This window comes from Acomys minous (genome assembly GCF_964271855.1).
Source record: "Acomys minous genome assembly, chromosome: 18".
Lineage (NCBI taxonomy): Eukaryota > Metazoa > Chordata > Mammalia > Rodentia > Muridae > Acomys > Acomys minous.
The window spans coordinates 40,932,431-40,949,992 of record NC_140501.1 but is presented as its reverse complement, the minus strand read 5'-3'; the positions used below and the strand labels follow the sequence as shown (position 1 = coordinate 40,949,992).

At 40.5% G+C, this 17,562-nt stretch overlaps 1 protein-coding gene across 1 annotated transcript in view; it reads left to right on the top strand.

Moving 5' to 3' along the window:
* The window catches only part of VWA8 (von Willebrand factor A domain containing 8), a 312,204-nt gene that overhangs the window by 67,776 nt on the left and 226,866 nt on the right, over positions 1 to 17,562 (top strand). Inside the window, exons 10-12 of the mRNA XM_084767930.1 lie at positions 2,795 to 2,926; positions 5,068 to 5,202; positions 5,286 to 5,363. Coding sequence (XP_084624056.1) covers positions 2,795 to 2,926; positions 5,068 to 5,202; positions 5,286 to 5,363 — 345 coding nt within the window. The remainder of the gene's footprint in view (positions 1 to 2,794; positions 2,927 to 5,067; positions 5,203 to 5,285; positions 5,364 to 17,562) is intronic.

Sequence of the window (17,562 nt, the reverse complement as noted above, 5' to 3'; positions counted from 1 at the left end):
TGACCTGATCCCTTTCTCGTGTTAACAGATGTTAGCTCTGTACTTTTTCAACCCAGGATTAAGGAATGAATGCTTTTGGTGTCTCTCACTACTCCCCCACCCCCACCCCTAATGTAACCTATATTCTGTTGCTACATTGCTAGGATTGCACACATTAATAATAAACTCAGAGTTACCTGTAATACATTGGTGTCAAATTAGGAAAAGAAATCGAATCACCTCCCCTTTGTGTCATATAATCAAGAACAAGCCCAGTTTTGAATTCTCAACTTCTGTCTACCTGTGTCTTCCATTGTTTCTGCCTGTTGTAGGAGTCTGAATCTGTGCCTGCCTAAATGCTGTCTCGTCTTGTGAATCTGTCCCTGTGTCTGGGTCTCTTTGTGTGTGTCCCTGTGTGTGTCTAACAAAGCACTTTGCTCACTCTCTTATTGAACAGTACAGAAAGCATCACATCAGGAGGAGTGAAGGATATTTTACAGAAATTTTTAGCAGAGTTTTACAAGGGATGAAGTCATTGACTCCAACTGACCCCAACTCACCCAGATAACAGTCTTACAAACATATTGTTAACATCTTAACAACCTATATCCGTGTTGTTTTCAGTATCTGTGGTGGATATTCAATTTATAAGGCCACTTTCAGCCTGTTTTCTCTTTCTAGTAGGTGGTTATCGTAACACATATACAAACCCACATGCATTACCTTGGACCAGGGGCATGGAAGAATTCATAATTTAAGATTATAGCAGTGTATTAGCTTAGGCTGGAGAAGTTAATTACATGGGAAATCCAAAGCAATAAGGTTGCTTGTTCTCTTAAAGAGAAGTTAAAACAAACATGCTGAGTACACAATAGGATAGCAGTTGTAATGACTTCAAGGCATGCTATTAACACTTGGTTATGAGGTTCAGCAAATGTTCCAGGCTCTTAGACTGCAAGAGGTACCTTTACCATAGTGCATACCATATTCTTTCTTATGCTGTGGTGATTCCCCAACAATAAAATTATTTTTGTTGCTACTTCATAACTGTAAATTTGTTACTGTTATGAATCATAATGTAAATATTTGATATGCAGGATATCTGAAATGCAACCCCTATGAATGGGTCTTTTGACTCCCAAAGGGTCACAGTCCACAGGTTGAGAACCACTGATTTAGTGGGTCAGGTCTGGGTCTTAGCTTAGTGATTGATCGTCCTTACAGACCCACATCAGTGTGATATATTTCATTACAAACCAGAGTACAGGTAATATACTCCTAAAGAAAGGGCATCAGAAAACGGTATTTCTCTTGCTTAACTGAAATTCAGAACCCATAGAAACATCAGAAGGTGTGGTGTCGATCATCCATTTCTAAGGTGTAATGAATCGCACCTCACTCTTCTGAGTGGATTCAGATTAGCAGTCCTTTAAGCACTAGTTCACCTTGCAAGGGGAGCTTTGCCGCTGTCTGACCTGTAATCTGTCCTTCGGTTCTTACTCTACTGAAACATTTCACCTGGAATTACTTATAAGGGTATAACCAGTACAGCAAATGGTTAATGCCATTGTGCCTTCTGGACTACACGTGCTCTGACGTAAACCCTGTATCATTAGATAACATCCCATAGTGGGGAGAACACCCCTTTGATTTTACCTGTTTGTTTTCTGGAGATAATGGCTGTTTGGTTTGATTCAGATGAATTTCACTCCTTGGCTCTACCTTGCTCCTTTCTACTGAATCTCCTTTGAAATACGGTGTCACTCCCTGAAATCCACGTGTCTATTGTTGTTGCAATATGGAAGCAGTTGGCATCACACTGATGTGTGCAGTGTGGATTATGTAACACATGAACTTCCATTTTTATGGTTGTACAAATTGTTTTTTCTTAGGTTTCTGGACAGGAGTGATTGCCTGCAGGTTTAAGTCTCCAGAATGAAGACTTAACTGGGTTGTCATGTTTGGATGTTGAGTTTGAATATGATTTTCTTCTGGAAACTATTTTCTGGAGTTCTCTCATTGTTTTTAATATCAGATGGTTGTTCATTCACTGGTCTGCATATCTTTCATTATAGTGATAGTGTTCTGAGTTTAAGTTTCTCTGTTTAATAATTTCAAAACCCTCTGTTTTTCATATTGAACACATTTTGAGCATGGGTTTTAATTTTCAATTAATAATTTTATGTTTTTACATATATATCTGTTCTCTGTATGGATTTGTTAATATGGTAGCTGGTATAAGGGGATGTAGTCAGTATTAGAGTGTTAATAATTGGCTCACATCAAGAAACAACCAATGGTTCTGGATTTTTAATCCTAGTTTCACACAATTGAGAAGTCTACAGTGCAGATGGCATCATGACAGATGCTGTGCAAGACTGATTGTTGTAATTATTTTAGTGAGTTAAGCTGTCTACACAAAGGCACTGCTGGGTAGTGTCTGAGTTTAGGGAGCACATTAGCAGCAGTCCTTGATGCATGCCTACTCCACTTAAGCACTTTCCAGGGTTGAATCATTGCTTTCTGGTAAATTGTAATGTTATATTATCAAGACATGAGTATCATGAACTTATACCAGCTCAGGAATGGAGAATTTTCACTTTCTATTGGTAGATTTCAGGGGTTATTTTTATATCGTCTTTAATTATTGTTCAAGTAGAAAGGTGTTAGTAGAAAGTAAAATCCTCTCATTAACTTCAGGCCTCTGCTGGTATTAATAATATGGAATGGTTTCAGTTCTAATTAGATAGAATCTGTTATTTAACATTACTTCTGAAATGAAAGGCGAATTACATATCTTTCTGGTAACTTACAGCGCTTTGAGCTCCAAGGTTCTGGAAGCTCCCTGCTTCCTAAAGAGATTGTTAGAGTGGAGACGATGACTGACAACCGAATCTCCCAAGCTCACGTGACAATCCAGGTTGCAGGAAAAGAGGTGACCATTAAGGTACGTCATGACAGCTTTATTCATCCTAAAACCTATCGCATTCTGGCCACTTCTGCGGCCTGAGTTAGGCCTTTGATGCCCTGGTAAGTCCTGGGCTCTGCTGCACCTCTCTAGAGCCATCAGTTTGTGGCTCCATCTGTGTGGGAACCCAGAGCTGTGTGGGAAAAGTTCAGGAGAAAAAAGAAAGCCTTCCTTCACAAATGTGAAGTTTACCTCTGAGAAAAACCAACTGTTGGCTAGTGAAAATATTTCATGTATGAGTTCTGGCTAAGGCTTTCAAATGGATACCCACTGCAGAAGGAAAGAAAGCCAGTTTTCTCCAATGGAGTGTCACTGGGTCCCTCAACCACACTCCTGCCCCCATGCCCAGGAGTACCTGCCAATACAAAACAGACTCCTTGTTGTTTGTTTCTTTCTTTTGTGAACTTTTTTTTTTGTTTTATTGGTTTTTTTTTTTTTTTGGTTTGTTTATGTTGATTTCTTTGTTTTAGAGATAAAGAACATTAAGTTGGGTGGGCAGTGGGTGGGGAGAATCTGGGAGGAGTTGGAAGAGGTGCAAACCATGATAAAAATAGAGTATGAAAAGTTAATAAATATGAAGAAAAAAAAAGTAGTGTTTTCAAACATTTTCCTAGTAGAGAACCATGTTTGTAGTCAAGCTTTTGCCAGCTGCAGGAGCCAGTTTGAACAGGAGCTGTGCTGTTGAGCAGTGTCTAGAGAGGGATGGGGTTTGTCCTAGGGCTGCAGCTGCTGTATCTGCTTCGTCCTTCGCTTCTGACCATTCCTCCATGGTGTTTGGAAGCCCAGTAAACACAGCTTGAAATGCTGAGTATTGGACAGTAGGAAAGAACAAACACTTGCTGCCTTATGTGGGGCCAAGCAAAATCTACTATACTAATTCGTTTTAATATGGATATTCATATTTATTTATGTAGATGTACTTATTTATTCACTAAACTAAATATCAGTTATCCTATCATGATCCAGGCTGTCTGTAATTAGATTTATCAAGTATTTTTGTAGTCTAGATTTTTTAAAATTTTTTTTGTACACTAGATTCTTATATACTAGATATAGGGAGGCTAACCTGGAAAAAAAGAGCAAGAAAAACCAAACCAGAGAAATGAAAAGCGTTGCAGGAGGCAGACTTAATCTATGTCATGTGTATATACACATAATGTTTAAGTCAGGTCCTCTTGGTAAAGACCCTGCAAACTCATTGCCTCCTGCCCTCTTCTGCTAGCTTTTTATGTAAGTACCAGACAACTTTATCTAAACATTACCCAACTTATACATAATATTAAAAACATCACATGGTAACCTGCTTATATATATGGTTTTTAAGTTTATGTAGGAGTTAAAAATAAATTTAATTTCAAAACACCCCTCACCCCACCCCCAGAGGCCAGAAGAGATAGCTCAGCAGCTCAGAGCACTTGCTGCTGTTCCAGAGGACCGAGTTCAGTTCCCGTTACCCATGTCAGGTGGCTCACAGGCACCTGGAACCCCAGCTGCAGGGGACTACACATTCTCTTGTGCTCTCTGCAGGCACCCCACACATGTGGCATAGACTCACGCAGACATGCATACACATAAGTAAAAAAGAAATCTAAATGTCCCCAGAGAAGAATAGAACAGTCAAGGCCCAAAGCCCAATGAATCTGCGGGAAAAGAAAACCCAGAAAGCAGAAGAGGGTGGGTGGGAGAAAGGTTTACACAGGCACATACTTTAGATGTAAGTAAGAAGAGTGGCGTGAGTCTGGGTAGGAGAGGGGAGTCATTGGTAAGACTAGTGTGTGCTGACTTTGAATTTTGCACCTAGAACTGAGGTCAAGAAAAGATAATGTCATGCTCACTAGTATTTTTTTAATGACAAGTTATAAAGAACATGAAAATGATATGTCTCGACATACCTGATGGCATGGGACTTCACTTAGAGGGCTGACTAATGTGGGCCATCACATTGGAATGGAAAAGCAATTGTGTAGAGTTGAATTAAGTAAGACATTGATAAGGGACTTTCAAGTGGAAAGTATGTGCTCCTATTACTTAATATTTTGAGAAACACACACACACACACACACACACACACACACACACACACACACACACACATATAATTTACTTTTTTAAAATGACAGGTACCAGCTGGAACTAGAGCAACAAATCAGCCTTGTACACCTGACCGTTTCATTCAGACCCCGAGTCACAAGCAGCTGCTGGCTGAAATGATGCAGTCTCACATGGTGAAGGACATATGCTTAATTGGAGGAAAGGTAGGAGTAGCAGCTTCATTGTAAGCACTCGCTGGGCAGCTCCGAGTGGGCTCACACCTAACATGGTGGTGTTCTGTTTGTAGGGCTGCGGGAAGACAGTCATCGCTAAGAACTTTGCCAACATCTTAGGATACCACATTGAACCCATCATGCTGTATCAGGTACGCCATCGCTTTCTCAGACTTGTCCTGGAAACAAACACGTTTAGCCCAGCAGTGCTTCTGACCTGTTGAGCGTTTGATATAGGTCATACAGCATTTAAATTAGAAAGTAATTATGTTGGTTTGTGGGTTTTGATAGTGCATTCTAGACCATCTGATGTATATACCACACCAGGATCTACTTTTCAGTGGAGATCATTTTATGGGCACGCACCCGCTGCACATCCTGAATATATTTTTAGTATTTTGGAAACCTAAAGCTATTGAGTTGAATGCTCTGACTTGAATGCTGTCTCCTGGACATGGCCTGGCACACTTGTCTAGGTGTGTGTTCCCCCCTTCCACGCCACATGTCCGTTGATACTGGCATTGTTCTGTCTTATTTATGCAGCTCTTTCTAGAAGAGGCTGTTGCCAACTTCCTCTTATTCTGGCTCTAACAGTCTTTCTCTCTCTTCTTCCTCAGTGTTCCCTGAGCCAGGGATGCAGGAGCTATGATATAGATATAGCCACTGGGACTGGGCTCCCCACAATCTCTTTGTATCCTATTGTGATTTTCTGTGGTAGTCTCCATTTGCTGTAAAGAGGTGCTCCTTTGATGAGGGGTGATCTATCTGGCGATAAAAATAAAATTTAGAATGAGGTAAGGGATTGTTATAGTCTAGCGAAGTGGCAGTAGTAGATCCCTTTTTAGGTCTACATAAACACATATATACTTTTACCCAATGCACATTAATAATATTTCATATATCTTTTTAAAATTTTTTTATTATTTATTTATTATCATGTATACAGTGCTCTGCCTGCATGTACACCCACAAGCCAGAAGAGGGCATCAGATCCCATTATAGATGGTTGTGATCCACCATGTGATTGCTGGGAATTAAACTCAGGACCTCTGGAAGAGCAGTCAGTGCCCTTAACCTCTGAGCCATCTCTCCAGCCCCATTATTACATATATCTTAAAGAAAGTTAAGTCACTTGGGCTGACAGTGTTCCCTATAAGAACCATAGACTAAAACCCCAGTACTACACATGAGAAACCCCACTTCAAAAATAATATAGATATTTTCAGTTTTTAGAGGAGGCTCCATGCTGATTACAGCTATGGTTGGACTAGTTTCCATCCTAGCAGTAGTAGCGAGGAAGGGTTTTTTCCCACCGTCTTGACAGCATTTGTCTTTACTACTGTTCTTGATGACATCCATTCCTGTTAGGGTGACATGGAATTACAAAGCAGTTTTAATTTTCATTTGTCTGATGGCTAAAAATGTTGAACACTTTTCAAGTATTTGTTTGCTTTCTGTATTTTATATTTTGAGAACTGTCTGTTGAATTCATTAGCCTGCTTATTGAGTAGATGGCTTTGGATGTGGTTTTTTGCTCTTCTTCATATATTCTAGATACTGATACCCTGCCTGGTGTGTACTTGGAAAGGCTCCCATCCCCCACTCTGCATGCTGTCCTTTATCTCCAGGGCTTATTTCTTTTAATTTCATGTGATTGCATTTGTTAGTTCTAAGGATCATTTCCTGTGCTAACAGAGTCTTTATTTGAAAGTTCTTACTTTGGGTATTCTTGAAATGTTTTTACCTATCTTTCCCTAGAAGTTTCAGTGTTTCAGGTACAATATTAAATCTTTGACCCATTTTGAATTAATTTTTGTGCAGGGTGAGAGATGCCAATCTTATTTAATTCTTCTACGAGGGATCTAATTTCCCCAGTATTATTTATGAAGGGCCGTCTTTGCTCTGGTGTCTGACTTTTTTTTTTTTTAATCAGGAATTAGGTGGCTATAGCCATGTAGGTGTCCTTCTGGATGTGCCAGTCTCTGTGTCTTTCTGAGTATGCCGTGCCGTGCTGGCTTTGTTACTGTGGCTGTGCAATGTAATCCGGGGTCAGCACTTGTGGTTACTGTCAGCACTGCTTTCTGCCTAGGGTTGCTTTAGCTCTTGGTGATATTTTGTGCCTCCATGTGAATTGTAGGGTTCTTTTCTCTAGTTCTGTGAAGAATGTCTTTGGAAGTTTTGGGAAATTTTTTGCTATAATTTTATTGGACGGATTCTTTATCCTTTTGAGTTTATTTTAGCTTTTTCTTCAGATTGGTGGACTTTTAGGTTTGGAATCTTGATCTTAACTCAGAGTTCGTGCATGGTTGTGGTCTTGCTCATTGTTATTAGGTTTTCCTTATCACTGTACAAATGTATTTCCCTACGCCTGTCCTCCATTTTCTTCTGCTTGGTCAAGTCTCTTTTGATGCTTCACACTGTAGTGTTTTTGTTGTTTATGTTTTTCTGTAGTGTGTGTACATGTTCATGTGGGTGTGTACATAAGTGTTCATTGGTATATGTATGTGTGCATCATGTGTGTGTATATGTGTATGCACATATGTGCTGAAGGAGACTAGATGTCGTTTACTGAACTAGCTAGTGAGGCCCCTCTTGTGTGTGGTTACAGCTTATGCTACCAGGCCTGGGGTTTTACATGATTCCTGCGGGATTGAACTCAGTCTTTTCATGATTACACTGCAGGCACTTGCCCACTGAGCCTCTCAGCAGCCTGTTGCAGTGGTGTATGCTGTTGTGTAGTTTGTGCTGGGAGCCATGTGAACTGTCTTTTTTTGGTAGCTTTCCATATTTGCACACAGGTAGCCTCTGCTGGCCACAGTTAGCTTTGCACTTTGTGGGCTGACTGGCTCTCCCAGCCTCCTGAGATGCCCCACATTATCCCTTCTCCCACCAGGACCTGGACATATTTTAATGGGGCTAATTGAACTGTAGGCATTCTTTATACATTCTGGATATAGAACCTGTTTTCAAGTCTATGAGTGGCAGATGGTTTTCTCATGCTGTGGATTTTTTTTTTTTAACCTTCTTGATTGTGTTCTTTCATGCACGGCAGTCTTTGGTTATACTGAAGTCCAATTATCATTTTCTTTTACTGCTTATGTTTCCAGTGTTATATTCAATAAAAAACTGCCAGGTCCAGTGATTTGATTTTTCCCATTTTTCCTAAGAACTTTGCTATTTTAGGTTTTAAATTTGGGTCTCTTAACTCATTTTGATTTTTTAAAGTATCATATAAGATAAGGTACAACTTTAATCTTTCCAGGTAGTACTGCATTTTTCAGCACCAATATTTAAAAGGCCTGCTTTCCCCTCATTGAGTAGTTGTAGCATTTTTGTTTAGGAACAATTAATCATGTACACACGGCTTTCCTTCTGGGATCTCTGTTCCTAGCCTTGTCTGTGTTCCTCGCCAAGCCCCGCTGCCATACTGCTTGGTTACTTGCAGGTACAGAGTGAGTTTGGAAATAAAGAACTATGAGCACTTTACCTACTATTTCTTTTCTTGGTCATTTGATTATTCAGAGTCCCTCGAGATTTCATATAAGTTTTAGGATAGGTTTCTGTTTCTTAAAGTTTTGATTGAGATTTTTGAGAGAAATATTGATTCTTCTTTATCCAGTGGGATGGTTTGCTTAGTGTTTCATTTTTGCACAGTCCTTTAGGCAACTGAACAGATTTCTTTTTCATTTATTTGCATTTCCTTTTATTTCTTTCAGCAGTATTTTACAGTTTTGTGAAAAATCTTTTATTTCACTTATGAGTTATTCTTAACTATTTTCAAATGGGATGTATAGGTGGGTGTACATATTGTACATTTTTGCTTTTCTTCCTTCCTTCCTTCCTTCCTTCCTTCCTTTCTTCCTTCCTTCCTTCCTTCCTTTATTGGTTTTTGAGACAGGGTTTTTCTGTGTAGCCTTGACTGTACTGGGTTAGCTTTGTAGACTAGACTGGCCTTGAGCTCACAGTAATCTGCCTGCCTCTGCCTTCTGAGTGCTGGGATTACAGGCATGTGCTACCATACCCAGCTGTCTTTATTTTTTAAAAGAAAATGTGTAGCTAATTTCAGAGTGAAATCCCCATTTCCCTCCTTAATTTTCTGTGTGTGTTTTTTTGTAGTTTTTTTTTTTTTCTTTTGCAGACAGGGTCTTACTAGTTTTGGCAGTTCTTAAACCTGTCTCTGCCTCCCAAGTGCAGGGATTAAAGGGTTGTGCTATTTGCCCAGCTTTTAAACATTTGTAATGCTCTCCCCTAACACACTTTTATCCTGATATTTTTTGATGCTACATCTCAGCCTTTGGTTGCACTAGTGTTGGCAGTGTTCTGTATGTGGACAGGTTTCTATATTCGTTCTTTGACCAAGTTTGGAAGAGAATGGGATATTATTTGCTTTTATTTCATGGCAGTATTTGTGTTGTTGTTTTTGCTTATTTAATTATACTTCATAATTATTTCTTGTTTTTAATTTTATTTTTTGTGTCTAGGTATTTTGTCTGTATATATGTCTGTGCACTACAGGTGTACCTGGTGTAGGCGGGGGCTAGAAGAGGGCATCAGATCCCCTGGAACTGGGGTTATAGATAGTTGTGAGATGCCATGTAAGTGGTGGGAATCAAGCCTGGGTCCTCTGCAAAAACAGCAAGTGCTCTTAACTGCCGACCGAACCATCTCCCTAGGCCTGTAATAACATTATTTCTCACACTAAATATATTGATATTAAAATGTTCTTGGGCTTGGAACATGGCTTAGGAGGTGAAAATGCTTGTCTCACAAACCCAGCTGCCTGAGTTGACTCCTTGGAGCCCACCTGAAAGGTTGGTTGTTGTGAGCCCACATGGGGTAAGCCTCAGAGTGGCAGGGCAGACACCCTGCTTCCGCAAGGTGTGGGAGGAGAGCCGACTCCTGAAGCCATGTCTACACCCCATACTTACACTGTGGAGTAGACGTGCAGACATGCATGCCGCGTGCAGTCACACGCTCAAAACGTTCTTATTTCTGAAAAGTGACACTTAAAACACTTATAGTGATGTTTGATAGAACATTTTGTGAGATGCTCCTCATACAATGATAGTGCTGAAGATTCCTTTCATGTTCTTTAAAGTACTTTAGCCCTGTCCTGTGAATTGGCAGTCTCTGCTATTTTATATAGTTCCTTTTCATGTTTTAAGGACGATAGTCAAAGGTGCATCAGTAAACTAGGAGATGAAGGTCATTAAAATAATCTGATGGAAAGATTTAAAAGGTTCAAGTATTTGCTGAGAGATGAAATCTATGAAGATTTACACCTGTGTTTGAGATTGAAGAATGAGCTAAGGTGAAGAGATGAACATTAATAGAGATAACTGTGTGCTGCTTCAGTCTGCTTGTTCATCTGGCCATATCTGCTCACAACTATCACAGAGACAATTTGAGAATGGCATTTTATCACTTCATCACGTGCTAATTAATTTACAATAAAAATGATTCCTACCAAATGCCAAGGGAAAACAGTTAATTGATATACTTTGTGCTACATGATTTTAAATATTAGAACAATTTTCCTTTCCAGGTATCACAAGACCTTTTTAGGAAGACTGATCTTTTCTCACTTTTAAAAATTATTTTTATTTTTTGAGATTATTTTCCTCTTCTCTTTTCTTCTTTCAAACTCTTTCATATATACCTCTTCTTGCTCTCTTTCAAATTCCTGGCCTGCCTTTTTCATTAATTGTTTTACATACATATATGTATATGCTTACACACATACATATTTATGAATATAACTTCAGTTTGTTACAACGTCATTTTTTTATTGGATAGCTGATGGCTGTGCTCCTCCCTGGGGAAGCCCATTTCTCCCTCTCTCAGCTTTTCTTAGTTGTTTAGGGTTGAGACCTCATGGGCTTTCTTGTCTACTTCAGCACGTCTGTAGTCATCTTGTTCAGCTCATACTTGGGCTGTCATGTTGGTGAGACTGTATGTGGTGTCTGATATTCCTGGGAGATAGACTCACAGCAAACTCCTGGTCCTCTTGCACTTAGTCTTTCAAACTTAATAGTCTTTTTCAACACTTTTTAACTTTAAAATAAAACTACTGTTCTAATAAAGCCGGAAATACTTTACAGATCACATGGGTTTTTCCAAACAGTGCTTTGTGTGTCAGTTTTTTGCAGCCAGTTGTCACTGATAGTTTTATACTTTCCATATAAACTGTGAAACTTGTATTTGTTTTATCGTTCTGTCCGTTGGAAACAGAGCCAAGTATTACATTACATGTATGACTCCTAATAACTTACGTTTCTTTAGTATACTAGAAAACCACTGTTATTGAGTATTACCTTAACATGTGAAAAAATAAGCTTTAGAATCTGAGGACACATTTCTTGTATATTTTTAGAGAGTGACAGTAATGTCATAAAAATATGATATTAGGGGCTGGAGAGATGGCTTAGTGGTTAAGAGCGCTGCCTGCTCTTCCAGAGGTTCCTGAGTTCAATTCCCAGCAACCACATGGTGGCTCACAACCATCTATAATGTGATCTGATGCCCTCTTCTGCCGATAAAGCACTTATATGCAATAAATAAAATAAATAAATCTTTAAAAAATATGATATTAATGTTATTTGCTTTCCAGTTCAGTTTATTGAAGGATAGAAAGGTGCAACTTTTAAAGTTGATAGTGGGCTGTTCTGTTTCTTAATACATTTCTTGTGCTGATAGTTTCATGTCAATTTGACACAAGCTAGAGTCATTTTATAGGAGGCAATGTCAGTTGAAACCCCCACGCTCACCCCAAACTGACATGGGAGAAGGAAGCCTGTGATGCATTTCCTCAGTTGGTGGGTAATATGCATGGTGGCATCCTGCGCTGTGGTCCTGTGTACTATAAGAAAGCAGGCTGAGCAAGCCATAAGGAGCAAGCCAGTAAATGACACTCCATGACCTCTGCATTAGTTCCTGCCTCCAGGTTACTTCCTGCAGGTGCTGCCCAGACTTCCCTAGATGATGGACTACAAGATGTAAGAGAAAAGAAACCTTTACTTCCTGAAGTTGATTTTGGTCATGGTGTTTTGTCACAGCTATAGAAACCCTAATTAAGAAATTGGTATCTGGATAATGGGATGTTGATGTGACAGGCCTAAATGTGTTTTGGGGAGGATTGTGGTGGCATTTGAATCTTGGATTGGAAAAGCTGTCTATCAAGTGCTCAGAGTGCAGTGGGCTGTTGTCAGGAGCTTGGAAGATAAGTATGTTAACAGCAGTGCAGACTTTGGAGGCTTGGCTTGTGAAATTTCAGAGGAAACTTTGGAGAATTCTTTAAAGCTCATTAGGGTAGCTGAATATTTTGAATCAAGAATCTGTGGCTCTCTGGGCGGCAGTGGTGGCGGCAGCGGCGGCAGCTGCGGCAGGGTGGCATGCACCTTTAAACCCAGTACTCGGGAGGCAGAGACAGGTGGATCTCTGAGTTTGAGGCCAGCCTTGTCTACAGAGTGAATTTCAGGACAGCCAAGGCTACATAGAGAAACCCATCTCAACAAACAAACAAGCAAGCAAAGAAACAAAGAAACTATCTGTGGCTCTGGGCAGCTGGGACTGTGACTAACAGCAGCATACCACTGAAGCGAAACCTTTGTTTTATTGGCGTAGTTGAGGCTGGTTTGCTGCTGCTGAGACATTATCAGTGATTAGGAAGAGATCAGCATCATTGAGGACCGTAAATCTAGGAGGGTGTCCTCAGTGTCTTCACACAGCAGCTGTGCTTCAGAGGACCACAGGGTTGTATGTCCCTTATGGCAGCCAAACTTGGTAACAAGTAAGCTTCCAGATAATGCTGGTTTTGAAGGCATGAAAGGGTTACGGAGAGAGGCTCAGACATGGCACCATGTGGCAAATGTTAAAGTCTCCAAGAGGTTTTTGTGAAGTTAGTGCCCAGTTAGAGCAGACACCCCAGCATCTTAGAGTTGCCAGTACCATGAGATGACCACCAAGGACAACTGCAGCTGTGGAAGGGAGCCAGCCTAAGCCTAGGAGACAAGCTGTGTTGGAAAAAATGGAGCCGTTCCTGGCCCTTTTGGAGTCTAAAAGATCCTGAGTGGGTCTCAGATGTCAAACACTGATGTTTTTAAAAAAGAATTTATTTTGAATCCCTACTGTGCTTCCCCTTCCTCATCTTCTCCTAGTCCCACCCCACCCTTCCAACCCTCCCCTGCCATCTACTCCTCCATCGCTCTTCAGATCCCAGCAGCCATGGCTTATCAAGTTGCAGTAAGCCTAGGCCCCTCCTCTATGCAAGGCAACCAGGTGGGAGGAAAGGGTCCCAAAGGTAGGCAGCAGAGTCAGAGAGCCCTGCTCCCACTGGTCGGAGTCCCACAAGAAGACAAGGAGCACTGAGCTCCCCCCCCCTTTGGTCTGATTGTGACTGTGCCCTGATTCTTCCCATTTTGAGGAACAAAATACTTAACTTATTTTTAATTTTGTAGGAGTCCACAGGTGAGAGATTTTCAACTTTGAAGATTTTGGAGTTTTATACAAACTTTGAAGTTTCTGAGAGATTGAATATTTTAGAGATTTCAGAGAAACTTTGGATATTTTAGAGACTTTTTCTTTTGAGGAGAGGCTTTGAACATTGGAAGAGACTTTGGATATTTTAAAGACCGTTGGATTTTAGAAGTTGGAATGTTTTATTGTGATATTAATACTCTGATATCTTGGGAATGAACAAAAAAAGAAAAAATTATGGCTTAGCTGTGCTGTGTTTATGTATCAAGTTGACAAGGGGTCAGTTGTGCTGATTAATTTCATATCAACTTGACATAAGCTAAAGTAGTTTTGCACAGGGAAACATAATTGAGAAAATGCCCTGCCTTCAGTTTGGCCTATAGGTAAGATTTTGGGGGGCATTTTCTTGATTGGTGGTAGATGTGGGAGTACCCAGCCCACTCTAGGCGATGGTATTCCTGGGCTGGTGGTCCTGGGTTCTGTAAGAAAGTAGGCAGAGTAGGCCATGAGGTAGCACTCCACCATGGACTCTGTCTCAGCTCCCGCCTTCAGGTTCCTACTTTGAGTTCCTTTCCTGACTTCCCTGGATGATGGATGAAACCCTTTTCTCCCCACCTTTATTTTGGCTATGGTGTCAAGGAGTAGAAATCCTAACTAAGACATCTTCGTTAGGATTAGTCAATCCTAACTGACGTACAAAGCCAGCCTCTTGACTGTGTCATTTAGTCATGTTAGCAATCGCTGAGACCATAACTGAAGGCACTCACATAGGTTTCTCCCAGTGAGTATTGGCCTATATTGTGCATATGCTTTGCTTACTTAGAAACTTGTTTTAGAGATGAGCAAAGCAGTCAGCTGTTCTGAAGACTCTTCCTAGTTCTATTCATTAATCTTCAGAGGAAGTATGTGGGACAGAGCAGTTGCTGGAAGGGAGAATCTGGGAAGGGATGGAAGTGTTGTCATCGGTGTTGACCTCCCTTCTTTCTCACTGCATTGCTGCTCTCTGTGAACTGTCAGAGCCTGGGCTGAGCACTGAATTGACATCTGTGGAGTGTGCTAATCGCTAATCAAGAGATTTTCATGGCAGAAATTAAGCTCCTGAGATCAAGCATAAAACTCTGCTTTCACTTTCATATTTTTAATAAAGTTCATTGATCCTTTGGGACAGACAAATGAATATGGAGTAAAGAGTCAATTTGTTTTCATAATTAATGGAAACATTTCAGAAGTCTGACCCAGTGTGGAGAGCTGAGTAGGAGCAAGTGACGACCTGCCATATCTGTGGTCAGAGATGTCCTGTTCTCTGTGCCTGCATAAAGGCGCCCTTCACCCATGAATTTTGCTGCATGATATTTACAGCTCGTTTCATATGAAGTTAAAGGGAAATTGTGGCAGCACATAAGCTATATTTATATTGGGCTGTAACATCTCCAGTCATTTGACTAGAGTAGGCTCTTTCCAATTCTTTTTTTAAAGTTTAATTAATTTATTCAGATTACAACTAAATTGTTATCCCATCACTTGTATCCTCCCATTCCTCCCTCCCTACCTCTTTCGCCCTATTCCCCTCCCCTAGGTCCAAGTCAGAGGGGGACCTCCTCCTCCACTATGGTCATAGGCTATCAAGTCTCATCTTGGTAGCCTGCTTATTCTTTCTTTGAGTGCCATCACCAAGGACAATACAAGTAGTAAACATCGGACCCCTACTCTGATCTAGCCAATGGACAGGACATTCTCCACAGCTATGTGGAGAGCGGGGACTGACTCTGACATGAACTCTGGTGCCCCTGTTTGACCACGTCCCCTTGGTGGGGAGGCCTGGTGGCCCTCTTTTCAATTCTTATTCCTTGTCAGTGTTGAGGCAGCGAGGCCAGCATTGAAGAAATGCTTCTTGTTCTTTCCTACTCAAGCAGAAAACCCGAGTTCTTTTGACCCTGTCGTTGAGTGCACTGGACTTGAGGTCTCCTTCTCCTAGACAGTAGCCGGATTAAACACCAGGTTAATTCAATTTGAATTTTAAGGACATACACCTCTATGGGCACGCTCACATTTTGGGTGACCATCGAGTTCTTAGTTAAGCCTTTCTTCCTGCACCTGAGTTGAGCTGCATCCATTTGTTTTCCTTCTTCCATCTCTATTGCAATTTTTGCTTGTATTCATACAAACATAGTAATTCTTTGCTTTTAACTGCTGAGAACCTTGTCACGTTTTTTTTTTTTTTTCTGTTGTTAGCTTTGCTTGTGAAGTTCACCCTTTCTAACCAGCAGTGGGTCCCCAGGACTTCAGTTTTCAGCCTGGATTTTGCTCACTTTTTCTTTCTAATACTTATTTTTGCTCGTTTTAATTCTGTTATATACCTCGTGACTGCTTTTTATAGTGGGCAAGGTAATATTAAAATTCTCTTATTCAGGACGGCAGTCTTTCGCTTGCCTGTCTCCCCCAAGGCATTAGCCTGTGCACTGAGAGCAGGGACACTGGCTGCCAAGCTCCCTGTTCCCTTCACAGCTGCCAAGAAAGTAAAGCCCTCAGTTTCTTCGTCCTTGGTCCTTTTTTTTTTTTATTTTTGTAAATGTTTTTTTTTCATCCTTTTTTTCCCAGCTGCAGGTGATTCAAATGAACTAGAACATACTCGATATTTTTTATATTGACTATTGAGTTGTTTGTAAGGCGTGATTAAAACCTAAGCTTTGTTTGTATATATTTAATATTGCTGTGTTTTCAGGCTATTGCTGGAAGTGGGATTGCTAAGTAAGCTTACTTTATACAGACTGGCTCTAATTTCTCCATAAGAAATGTGCCAGTGGACATCCCACCAGCAGCACCAGACCAGAGAATGCTGGAATGCTCAGCAGTTGCCCAGTTGACAGTCAGAAATGCATCTTAGTGCAGCTTTAATTTTCATAGAACACAAGTTGAATTTTTTCTTTTTTATGTAAAAGCTTTAGTAAGATACAGTTGTTAATAAATAATTTCATATTTTAAGGGCCATTTGATCGCTTCTTTATAATTCACTGATTCATTTCTTTTGGCTATTTTCTGTATCAAGTTTTTCATTTTAAAAATAAGCCTAATCTTTAACAAAAGGTTTATTTTTATTTTAGGAGTATAAATGTTTTGTTTGCATGGATGTAAGTACACTACATGCAGTGTGTGTGGAGGCCATTGAGAGTGTCAGAGCTCTTGGAACGGGAGTGCAGATGGTTGTGAGCCACAGTGTGGGCCCTGGGGACTGAACCCAGCTCTTCTGGGGGAGCAGCCAGCACTCTTAACAGCTGAGCCATCTCTCTAGCCCCAATTTCTGAATTTTTAATGTATTAGATGTAGTCGCTTTTTATATTTTCTCTTGATTTTTCATTTGTCTTTTGATTTTATGATTTTTTTTTTACATGTAAAGGTTAAAAACAAAGTGGTTGTTATATTTGTCAATATTTTCCTTAGTCAAATCTGTGTTTTAGTTCTGGTTTATAAAAATCTTTACTATATTTCAAACCATGGAGAAATTGAACTGTCTTTTTGACAGGCTCTATATCAATTTCCTTGCAAAGAAGAGGGCCCCGGATTCTTCCTTCTCTGTGCCGGCATTTTCTTGGTTAATGATGGGTGTGGGGAGGTCCAGTCTGCCCTGTGCGATGCAACTCCTGGGCAGGTGGTCCTGGGATATATCCGGATTGAGCGAGTGGTCCTCCGTGGCCTTTGCTTCAATTCCTGTCCTAACCTCCTTAGTGTTGGCCTGTGACCTGGGATGTGTAAGATGAAGTAAACCCTTTCCTCCCCAAGCTGGGCTTAGTCATGGCAAATTAGAAAACAAGCTAGAACATTTTGCCTACTATGTTGTCTTAGTTGCTGTTGTATTCCTGTGAGGAGACATTATGACCA